General features: G+C 45.8%; 1 protein-coding gene across 1 annotated transcript; it reads left to right on the top strand.

Annotated features, from left to right (window-relative positions):
* Positions 1-1,097: 1,097 nt before the first annotated feature.
* akap10 (A kinase (PRKA) anchor protein 10) lies at positions 1,098-11,951 on the top strand. Its single transcript, XM_031857527.1, has 15 exons — positions 1,098-1,340; positions 3,786-3,833; positions 4,258-4,443; positions 6,015-6,509; positions 7,484-7,582; positions 7,669-7,753; positions 7,914-8,037; positions 8,425-8,561; positions 9,679-9,823; positions 10,131-10,298; positions 10,519-10,628; positions 10,907-10,989; positions 11,445-11,497; positions 11,630-11,722; positions 11,817-11,951. Exons 1-15 carry the CDS (start codon positions 1,319-1,321, stop codon positions 11,820-11,822), a joined length of 1,854 nt encoding a protein of 617 aa, XP_031713387.1. The 5' UTR covers positions 1,098-1,318; the 3' UTR covers positions 11,823-11,951.
* The last annotated feature ends 18 nt before the right edge of the window (positions 11,952-11,969 follow it).

The raw sequence follows: 11,969 nt of genomic DNA, 5'->3' as shown, positions 1-11,969 counted from the left end.
CTCCATATCTCACGCGGTTGCATTTGTTGAGGCGTGATTGCAGAGCTCTAATTAGCCGGAAATGAAAACACCTGTGCTCGTACTTAAATAGCCACCAGGTGAAAAATAATTAATCAACAGAGGCTACATTTGTATGACTGGTTAAAGTGTAACCGTCATCCTGGGATTCAAGCTAAAATTGACTTCTGTGTTTACTATTTTTATGCTTCAAATTGGTTGTTAACGCTGGACATGAAATAACCAAGTCAAAACTGGCAGAACAATGTGTGTATGTAATAAAGGCTCATTTACAAACTGACACATTTTTATTGTTTATCATTCTGACTTCCAGCTCACTTCCGTTTGAGAAAACATTAGAAACACCATTTTAACGCTGTATTTTTGTTCTCACCTTTAGCATAATTCCTCCCAAATTTAGATCAAAGGTTTATCCCTCTGCTGCCGTAATTCATATTCATACTAACAAATTGTTTCCAAAATCTAAATACATGAAAATTGGTGTCAAGGAATGATCGGTTTGGCCCTTTTACAAAACAACACTTAAAGTTGTGGTACAGTTCTATCAAATATAATTGGGCTAGTGGCAGTAATGTCATATATAGTCATTGTTGAGATGAAAACTGTTCTGACCTTTGGATCATGGTTATTGAAAAATGTCTCAAGATGTAAATTTAAGCAAAACATGCACGGAAATGTTTTATTACTTTAATATGATTGAAGTCTTGCTTTTTTCCAACCTTATATACAGTCAATGACAACAGAGGCCAAGTGGATGTCTGTACATAAAAACAAAGCATTTTATCAGCATATTTTAATTGCCATAGTACTGTTTGGTTTCATTAAGTAAGCAATAACTGCTTTAGTTATCTATTTAGATTTCTGATTATGATATATTGATATATTATTTACATAAAAAATTATATATTTTCATAAAAAATATGACTTTTGAATAGTATTTAAATTATTGTATTAAACGGTAGAAAGCATATTACCTCACAGAATCATTTGACTCAGCTGCAACGCTGTAACTTCTCAAGCGTTGAAACGTCGCCATCTTCTGGCCGGAGCAGGTAACACGTCATTTCCCACAATGCTGCTGCCGCACCAGCCCGGAAGTAAGACGTTTATTGACAATATGGCCGCTGTGCTGGGCTTGGATTTGTCAAAAACTGGAATTTGACAGCACTCACCTGGGCTGCGATAATAACCCATTTCCACCTCAGGAGTGTCCAGAACAGATGCATTTGAATGAAGGGACCCGCGGAGCCACGGGATGGTGTCAGTGAGCTGAGGAAACGGTCACAGTGTGAAACCCGTCATGTCGTTTTTCAAGAGGAAAGGTGAGGAAGCTCCCTCTTGAGTGCTGCAACGTCAACGGTAGCTAGCAGCTAAGAGAGTCCGGCTGAGGAGAGACTGGTGCCCGATAAGATGTAACCAATGTGGTCGAGGCTGCGGCCGCAAGCAAATTGACCAGTGACAGCGTGGTTGTCTGTGGAAGTGAGATTTCCCTTCCGCCGCTGCTCTCTGCAGTGACACGGTTAGCTTAGCGGTGGCCTCTCTATCCTCCCTGCCTGACCTGCTGTTAGCCAGGGTGGAAATACATCCGCCACAGAGAGCTGTCAGCAGTACGTTGTACCAATTACACCCTTCAACTTGATTATGTTTAAAAAAATAGTGCTTCTTCACATTAAAGACTCCCAACGAGCCCTTTTACATGTGACACCCATCACTTGACACAAGTGTCGAACTGTGCTATGGCAGCTAACGTTAGCTAGCTTCACCAAAGCCATTATTATACAGCTTTAACCAGCAGGAGATATGGAAAATACACTTAACATTAGCCCGTTGTATGGGAATAAGAGTTGTTGGTTATCTTAAATTAAATGTGTAGTCTTCGTTTAGAAACGTTTGACCGAAAGGGATGTAACGTTAGCTAACGTCAGTCAGACTGGACAGCATCATCCAACGTGGAGTTAAAGAAGCTGATTAAATTGGACCTGAATGTTGGTTTTAAACCACAACATGGCCTCGCGCTATTTCAGGCTGAACCCTCATATTACGGTCATTGCATGACATAAACAGTGTGTCTTATACCTAGGGAATTGTTGTAGTAGACATTGACTGAGCTTCATTTTTTAGGCTGTAGTTATACATTGTACCCACTCGTGCATCTCATATTTTGTCCACACCATGCATATCAATGAGGGTAGATCATTGTGAAACCGATGTCTGCTCGTGTTCATTCGTGAAATCTCCAGAGTTAACCTCACTGTCAACACCAGACCACCGTTGTTCATCTTCATGAGTGAGATCAGTGGGTTTTTCCTCGTCAGGCTACAGCAGTCAAAGCAGCTGACACAGCAGGTCTCCAAAATGAGGAAATATTAGAGAGAGAGGGCACTTATATAGCTCTGAACCAGGATGACACTCTGTGCTTACAGGAAGAAAGTGTAGTGTTTGGTGTAGGGCATGGTCGAATTGTACATGCAAAGTTTTACTGAAGTTTTGCAAAGAAGTTCGAGCACTAATATCAAATAATAATGAGTCATGTGGGGCAATAGATTAATCAAATTGGCATTAGTAATGGTAATAATACAGAGTTGTCAGTGTTATCTGTAGGTTGTTGTACTTTGTTCATTCAGGCGTCATCGACGTTTACCTTTATCAGTTTGATTCCCTTCATTCATTCGGTTAAGTTTGGCCCACGCCATCAATCTACATAGCAAGTGCATCATTCACTGCAACACATCTCGATGCTTTGCTGTCAGTGGCGCACCTTTTGAGACTAAAGTGAGTCCTCACGGTGCTTGTGCCAATGCACACCAATGCTGTCTGTCCATTTTGCTGGTAGTACATTAGACATTTTTTTTTTTTTTTTTTTTTTTAATAACCAAAAACATCCATTGCAGCAACTCCTCATGGTCCTATCTGAATATTTATTTGGAACAAAGACGTCTGGTGTCATCTGTACCGCAGAGGTTGTCGGAGCTCCTTTCTAAAGGCCTCATCTCTCAGCTGTGACAGACAGCCTCTCAGTGCCTGCCGACTCAGACTCTTGAGTGACGCGTACACTCGCAGACGGCTCCCTCAAAAATTGTCCCGCTGAAAGCGCATTCGCCCCGGGCCTCGCAGTCCATTTTGTAATGTCAGTGCTCAAAATTGATACCTATCTTGACCGCCCTCTGCAGCAGCAGCAGCAGCAGCAGCCTAATCTGAAGACACGAATGGTGAGTCACTCTGATGAGTGGTTGCCACCATGTTTGTGCACTTATTCCACTACAGGCTACATATTTCACTTTTTATTTGACAGTCGGCCACAGAGCTTTGGAGTGGCGCGCAACTCTTAGAGGGCTTCAGGTGTGAGCTGTCAGACAGTCAGCTTCACTAGGCTTTAAACTGCCCGTGACCCACCAGAGCTGATAGACCAAGGTCACCAATCTTAGGAAGGATCCTTAATGCTGACATACAGTATGGACGCCTCTCTTCTTGCCGTATGATTAGCAGGACTGAGAGGGCTTTCACATATCAGAACACAGCTCCCCTATTTACCTCCTCATCTGTCCGCAGCAGCAAGGAAGCAGCTCCGCAGGAAATGGTTTGTTTGCTTCTCTAGTATATCGGTGTCCTCACTAACGTCATTATGTAACTTGATAGCGAGTTCCAGTCTTCCCTTTACCTCAATGAATGTCACCATGTATGTGCTGCGCGCTCGCTGGTCTCGCCCCGTGTTGTGAATGAAAATGCTGCATCCTTCTCCAGTTACATCTCGTCTTTCCCCCCCACAGCCAAAAGCAAAGAACCCGAGAGAGCGACGGACGCTAAAGCCAATAGAGGTGAGTTCATCGTCGCAGAGATGTTTTTTTTGCGTGTGTAGAAAGTGAGATTAGCCTCCATACGGAAGTGATTCAAGTGGCTCTTTGCTTCACTTGGTTTATGATGTTCGATCATTGCTTGCCATGCTGTCGCAAGGACTGACATTATGAACCTCAAGCTACTCAGTGGAACACATGCAGCTCACATTCAAACAAACACGGAGCGGTCTGTCTTCTCAAACATCTCTCCTCACACCCCCGAGGCCTCTGTGAACTAACTGTGAGCTCTTTGAAAAGCCTTCGCTAAAAAGACCTTCTCATACAAGTCACACTGACGTCACACATTCAGGCCGCTCAGATCTTTGATATCATTGTACTCCTTTTCTGCTTTTGTTGTTGTTGTTGTTGTTGCCTAATGCCTGTTTTCTGTCCTCCACCCACTCAGCCTCACCCAGCCCTCACTCTCCATCACCAGGACTGAGGAACCACCATGCCACCCAGGACGCTGCCGGGCCCAGCCCTGTGGCCATCAACGCCATCTCTGCCAACATGGACTCCTTTGCCCGCGGTCGCACCGCCATCCTCAAGAAACAGCCGAGCCACATGGAGGCTGCGCACTTTGGAGATCTTGGTAGGGAGCCAGCATCCGTGTGTCTGTGTTTTGCTTACAGTGATCACATATGAAGACCCAACCAAACATTGGAACATATACATTTGAGGTGTATTCTGAAATGCAGCTAAAAAGTTTGTGTTTTTAGGTGGAACATCTGCATTTTGGAGTTTCTCGACTGATTAGAATAGCAAATTTAATTTAACCTTTTTAAAGGGATAATTAGTTTTCTGGCGTAATGTGCTGCAGCTACAGAGTGTGACTCTTTCTTCACTAACACGGCTTAAACAGCAGCACACTGTCTTGTGCAAATGGAAGAAACTCCCTGCATTAGTGCTGTGTGACACACTCGCATGACTTCATGTATTTCTTTTAAAACGCACGAGGACATTCTTCTCCTGAGGCCATGCGGAACTTGATCAGTAGTGCTCATGAATCAGGTTCCTGGTTATGTACACTACATGCCAAAAATACAGTGGCTAGCGCATGAATGTAATGTTGAGTGACGGCAGCGACGAGAACTGCACGAGCAAGTTGCCCAGAGAATAGCGGAGGTGAGTCAGACGGAGGTGGACGAACCTGTGGCACCGCCCGGACAGCAAAACCAGAATGAAACGCATCAAGTGTTTCACGAGGCTGTGGTTTTAACAGATGTTTACTGACGCTCAAAGATTCAGATGAGGCTCTTTTTTATGAGCCAATGCAGACGCAGGTTGCTGCTTTCAGCTTTCCTTATTAAGGTGGACTTGTCTGCGAGGTCTTAAGGAATCCGAAGGGGCTGATTGATAAGCGCCTCACACTGGGGGACACCTCTTGCAGCACTGTTTTGTTTTTTAAAGAGTAAACAAAACACCGAAGAAGCCTCAGTCTGACTACAGCTGATGTGCTCTGATTCATAATCCAGCAAGTGTCTGGGTTTGTATTCAATGAGTACGGCCCCTTCTTTATTTTGTTTTCCAGAAGTGTGTGTGTCTTGTAGTCCGGGATGGTGGATGTTACTCAAACAGACACTCAATTTGAGACATCGTAAAGTCAAATGATACGGCATCCCTACAGGAGTTTGGGGTCTGTCAAACGTTGCCCCCCACACACACTCACACGTGTGAATGACAGGACTGACAGGAGGACACACAGATGATGGAGATGTGTGATTCTGAAAAGTTTGTCCGGGTTAAATCATCTGTGAAATTGCTCAGTCCGAGGCCGCTTCTTGTCAGACAGAGAGAGATTCACAAGGCTGCAAAAGCAGGAGTTTAGATTCAGCTCTCGTTCCAGCCTTCAGTCATGAGAGAGCTGAACACGGACACTTTCTTTTTGTTTTTTGTCTTGTCTTTCACTTCAAGTTGCAACTCCCATCAATATCCTGCACAACTTATCTTCCTTCTATTATGAAAGTTGAAACCTGCAAATCAAAGAAAGTGCTGCTCAGTCAGTTATTGGAGTGGAGCGCTTCAGTGTCTAATTTGCACTTAAAGGCAGCTCAATCTTATTTCAGATTTTTCTTGTAGCTAGAAATACACTAACAGAGAAGCCTATAAAAGTGAGCTGTGCTAAGTGGATTACTTAACCGTGTGTACATTTGTGCGTTCCAGGTCACTCCAGTGTGAACTATCATCCCCAAGATGACCGCTCTCGGCTGTCTAAGACGGTGGAGCACGTCCTCCGGGACAACGTGGCGATACCCCACTACATGCATTTCATGGAACACCAGGGCGCCGACCACCTGGTCCGCTTCTGGCTGGAGGCTGAGAGCTTCCGCTCGGCCAGCTGGTCGCGGGTCCGAGCGCACAGCCTGAACTCTGTCAAACAAAGCTCTCTGGCCGAGCCCGTCCCCGTCTCCCCCGGCGGCTCGGAGCCACCGCCGGAGCTGGCCCGACGCGCACCCGATGCTCTCGCCCGGGACAGTAGCGGCGAGCGGCCGGCGGCGCACTGGGAGCGCCGGGACTCCTCCAGCGCAGAGGCCGACCTGAGACCCGACACTCCTCGAGCAGAAACCCCCTGCAGGCAGGCCCAGTCCGGGACAGGGACTCCCTACAAGGTGCAGTCAATCAGCACCCTGCGAGACCTCTCTGTCCAACTCATGAAAAGTGAGTCACCTTTACACAAGTTCCTCTCTTTATGTGTTTATACAAGATATATAAGTTTAGTATATAAGTATATAAGGCAAGTGCAATGGAAACGGAACAAATCATGATGTATACGAGGCACGAACAAACAGCAGCAGATGAAAACATCCGATCCGTGTGGACTGCGACCTCCCTCAAATTCATACATGAATCCATCATAATTGTCACATCTCCATCATGTTCGCCACTTGGTTTTCCAGATCTGAGGTGTGATTGTCATCTTGCTGTGGCCTCTTTTTCAGCAACCTTTTTAAAGTCATCAGAGTGGAGAATTAACACCCAACTCCTAATATTTGCACAACAATAGTGCATTAAATAGACACTTTGAATAGACTCGGTGTTGTCTTTTGCCACTTTAAAAAGGATAGGTCGATGTTTAATTTAAAACAATACTGACATGCCCATACGTACAATATTGTTTATTGTTCATACTGGCTGAAGAGAGATCTCTGCCCTACCAGATTGTGATTCGGCTTAAGTTAAAGGTGCACACGTCAAACATTCAGAGAGTATCTAGGTTTGATGGATTGCCCTCACATAGCTCTCAACATGGCAACGGCTGAGCCGGCGGCTAGCAGCTAACTGTGCTAACAGCTGTAAGTGGTGCAGAGTGGTGCCGATTAGCTAGCCGGTGGGGCGCGCGCACACACACACACACACACAGACTTGCACGCACAAATTAAGCGCACAAAAACGCCACTATATCTTTACATAGCAAGTAGTTGTTTACTGCGATATTACCTTTTTAACATGAGGATTTAGAAGACTGTGTTAGACAAATCAGGTAGTTATCTTAAGAAGTTTGTATTTTTAGTGTGGAATATCCTCTTGGTGCTTCCATGGACACTCTTCTCACACAGAAACATCAGTTCTATGTATGTTGTAGCATCACTGGATGTTCAGCTATTTGTGTCTTTGTCTCTTTGTTTTTCCAGGTATAGAGAAAGATGCAGTTACAATCTTCACCAAGTACATCTCTCCGGACGCTGTGAAGCCCATCCCCATCACAGAACAGATCAGAAACGACATTGTCGGTAAGATACGGACAACGGCAATAGAAACGTACTGGTTTCAGTCACAAAAAGTCACCCTCTTACATCATGTTTCCCCCTCTGTGTAGCTAAGATATGTGGCGAGGATGGCATGGTGGACCCAAACTGCTTTGTCATTGCACAGTTGGTAGTCTTCGCCATCTTGGAACAACAGTGAGTTTCTGTCTATTCATCTTCCAGAGGTGTTAATACTCACACAGTGAGGTGTTGCCGGGTTTCCACATTAAGATTAAAGTTCAACCTGCAGCCCTTTGGTCATCTTTACCACCTAGCGGCGCCTGTATTCATCTCCCACTCGCTCTTTCGTTTCCAGGCACTTTACTGAATTCCTGCGGAGCCATCATTTCTGTAAATACCAGATCGAAGTGTTGACCAGCGGCTCGGTGTTCCTGGCTGACATCTTGTTCTGTGAGTCGGCTCTCTTCTACTTCTCTGAGGTGAGCGGCGGGCCCAGTGCTTCCCAGACCACCATTCATTCGTGGTGTTTCAGCACAAACACACCAGTGCCATTAAACTCCTCATACACTCGTCCTCTCTTGCCTCTGCCACAAAACGGTGTCTATCAGTTATTTTATTTACCTGTTCCAGAGGGAATATCTGTTGTCACCACAGTAGTAAACTGAGGCCACAGTAAACATAACTAAACACAAAACCCCTCTGTAGATGCTCCCTATACTATCTACCATCCTATCGATACAAAAGTGACACTCCATGCACAAATAAAGTCAAAAGGTTGTCGGAGTAAACATGTATTCTCTATGTCAGCGTGTACTCAGGACATGCGGTTAATCTTGATCTGTGCTCTTCATCTCCTTCACCTGCAGTACATGGAAAAGGAGGAGGCGATGAATGTACTGCAGTTCTGGCTGGCGGCGGACAACTTCCAGAACCAGCTAGCGTCTAAAAAGGGCCAGTATGACGGCCAGGAGGCTCAGAACGATGCCATGATCCTCTACGACAAGTAGGTCTTCACTCTGCTTCTGTGCACTCAAACACTCGATAAAACGTCTACTGCCGCTTTAAATGATTCATTTCAGTCCAGTGTTTCAGTTCATCTTTTAATATATCACCCAGGTTAAGTCAGTTTGTAAGTGCGTTTCACAAAGTTATGTTCCGTTGACGGGCAGACACCGACCAATCAGATCACTGGAAACAATCACGGCGTCCTTCCTACAGGATCCCACCACGGACAAAAGATTGCAATTACGTTTTATAAGTGACAAGTAATAAAGAGTCATTCGCGTGTAGTTTTTTTGGTTTTACAGCCAGAGGAGAGTTTAACACACTGAATGCATAATGATGATGATAGCTGCATTTTAATTTAACAAAGATTATTTTATTCCCGACAGGAATCTGTTGCCTTTTATTAGGAAAATAATCCCCACACTGATAATTAGCGCCCATGATTGTGAATGCAGCATCTCAGCCAGACGGAGCTTATCAGACATTAACTTCTTTTCTTCTCTCTCATCTCTGCTTCAGCAGCAAAACAGTCTCGCGTCACTTCAAACTTTATAATGCGCATCACGTATTCGTTAAAGTTCGTTCATCAAAAAATACTCCCTTTATGCCAAAGACATGGCTACGTAGATGATGATAATGGGTGGAGTTGATAACCAGCTTCGTAGGACCGCTTAGCGGGATCGTGGTTGTTAGTTGAGCCGGGTGACCATAAGAGACTCTGGGTATGTTGAACTCTCTTCGTAGTACAGGCTCCAGGATCACAGCCGTTGGGCTCATGTGTGTGTTTAGTGACGTCAGGGCGGAGCCTCTGCTTTATCAGCGATGGTAAAGGGCCGAGTGCCACTGCTCTGTATCGCTGAAGGAGGAAGGGCACAGCTGTTCTCTAGTGAAGGACTTTAGTTTAACCTGGTGCACTGATTGCTGTGCATGGTATTAGAAAATTGTGGTTGAAGTAACAGAGAAATATGATTATTATTATATACCTTATTTTAAACTTGATTGCGTTCATGTTTGTAAAGATGGAGTTTTCCTCACTAAAGTTCTTGAGTTTTTACTGATTGTGTATTGATTAAAAATCTGAAAGCAGGTCGTTCATCGCTCTGCTTCCTCTCCAGGTATTTCTCACTCCAAGCCACCAACCCTCTGGGCTTCGGTGACTCTGTGCGGATGGAGATAGAGTCGAACATCTGCCGAGAGGGGGGGCCGCTCCCCGACTGTTTCACCACTCCACTCAGACAGGCCTGGACCACCATGGAGAAGGTCCGGTTCTCTTGAGTCCTTTTTACTCTGCAGGACATTATTAAACCGTTAGTTGATTAATACATTGCCCTTTTAAAACTTTCTAAAAAAAGAAAAAGAAATCCTCAGCTTGAGCTGTTTTCTTGAGTTTAATAGGATCCTCCTAAAGGTTTTCTGTTGTAAGTCGCTGATGAATTGTCCCATTATACCGCTGACAAATGTGCCTCGTGCTAATGAGATGCGATCTGAACACAGTTGTGAGCACTCGAAGGTGCATCCCGGAGCTCATTATCCTCTTAACAGCGAGCGTTGTGTTGCCTTTGTTCAGGTCTACATGCCGGGCTTCCTGTCTAGCAACCTTTACTACAAATACCTGAGTGACCTCATCAACTCGGTACGGGCGGACGAGTTTGTGAATGTCAGCACTGCAGGTCAGGGCGGGCCGGTGGACGGCGAGCGCTCAAGTTCAAATGTCGGCGATGGCTCTCAGACTCAGGTAACCCCCAGACTTTAACCCACATCTTCAGCCCCTGTGGGGGTGCTCCTCTTGTCTGCTGACATTTAGACCCGCTCCGCCTCCGTTACATGAGATATTTCTGTTAATGTCGAAAGGTTGTGGTCGTACCTGTCGTCGTTTTAGACGACAACAACAAATAAAAAGCGGTGTTCCCTGTAGTGCTGCCAAACATACAGTTTCTGGTTTCTTTGCTCTACAGCAAGGTGCCAAAAGGGCAGCGATCAAGATCCTGAAGAACTTTGACGAGGCGATCACGGTGGACGTGGCCAGCCTGGACCCCGAGTCCTTGTACCAGCGGCCCTACGCTGGGTGAGTCAAGCTGGCTAAATCTGTTTAAAGTCATCTCTTTAACTCTGCCAATAATTGCTGTATCTTGGTCAAGTTCCCTTGTTGTCTTTTACTTTTTTGGTTCTCTCCTTCGATCGCCCACACTGCCTTAATGCCTGTAATCTATTTCGTTTTTTATTGACTCTCTCTTAAAGTGCTTTGAAATGTCCTGCACGAAATGATTCGAGAGCGAGATCTTGAAAAGTGAAAGACAAAGCTGTAGTCTGTCTTCATCCCTCTCCTCTCCTCTGTCCGCTCAGAAGGATGACGTTTGGGAAGGTGAATGAGATGGGCCAGTTTATCAGGGAGGCCGAGCCGGAGCCGGACGTGAAGAAATCCAAAGGCAAGATGGGCTCACACTTGTCTCTCTTCTACCTGTTAGATTCTCTCTGTCTCATTATTCTCTCTGAGTCTTTGCCCCTCAGTCTGTCAGACTTTATCTCGTTGCTCCTCGCAGTGAAACCATCAACTCTCCGGCCGTGAATACAAACCTCGTTTGTGGCTGCTCCCATTCTCCCTGCAGCCTTCTGAAATATTTAAGAACAACCCAGCCTCCGCTACTCTTACGGTCCAAGAACACACACAATCTTTATTTATTATGTCCAAGTCTAGAATAGAGTACCAGACATTTGGCTCCAGAATAAGTAGGCCAAAGCCCTGAATGCTTCAACGCGTCAGGAGTCGCTCACGTTGAGTTGTTTGTTCAGCTTCTTTGCTCCGATTAAGATCCTGAAGTTTACGTGCTCACCGATGCGGTCCCCTTTTGTCTCACACAGCCTTCCCTCTCCTCTCCTTTAGGTTCCATGTTTTCTCAAGCCATGAAGAAGTGGGTGCAGGGCAACTCAGACGAGGTGAGTCCACAAGATATTCATGAATGATTCAGGGGTGTGAGGCGCGTAGCGAGGCTCTCTGTACGTATTAGTTCAGTAATAGTCTGTGGTTAACGCTGTTGTTTTTTTGGTGCCGTTTCTCTCGGCATCAAGGCCCAGGAGGAGATGGCGTGGCAGATAGCCAAGATGATCGTCAACGACGTCGTCCACCAGTCGAATCACGACAGCCCCGGCAAGGCCACCAAGGTACAGAACCTCCCTCGGTAGCTTCCTTCCTGCGCGACGATGTGCGGAGCCGCTGCAGATCTGCTCTGAGTGTTCTCTTTTTGTCCGTCTGCAGTTATGACCCCGCTGAGGAACCAGAGGACTGTCGCTCCCCACGGACGCCGGCCCAGCCCCTGACAGACTGTACAGCAGGGTTCACCCCACAATGGAATGGACCTGCATCGCTCTGAGAACAAACAAGGCGTTTTATCCCCCCCCCCCCCCCCCC

This window comes from Anarrhichthys ocellatus, unplaced genomic scaffold, assembly GCF_004355925.1.
Source record: "Anarrhichthys ocellatus isolate YVR2014 unplaced genomic scaffold, GSC_Weel_1.0 scaffold18, whole genome shotgun sequence".
Classification (NCBI taxonomy): domain Eukaryota; kingdom Metazoa; phylum Chordata; class Actinopteri; order Perciformes; family Anarhichadidae; genus Anarrhichthys; species Anarrhichthys ocellatus.
The sequence above is the reverse complement of the archived record's forward strand: the minus strand, read 5'-3'. Positions and strand labels throughout refer to the sequence as shown.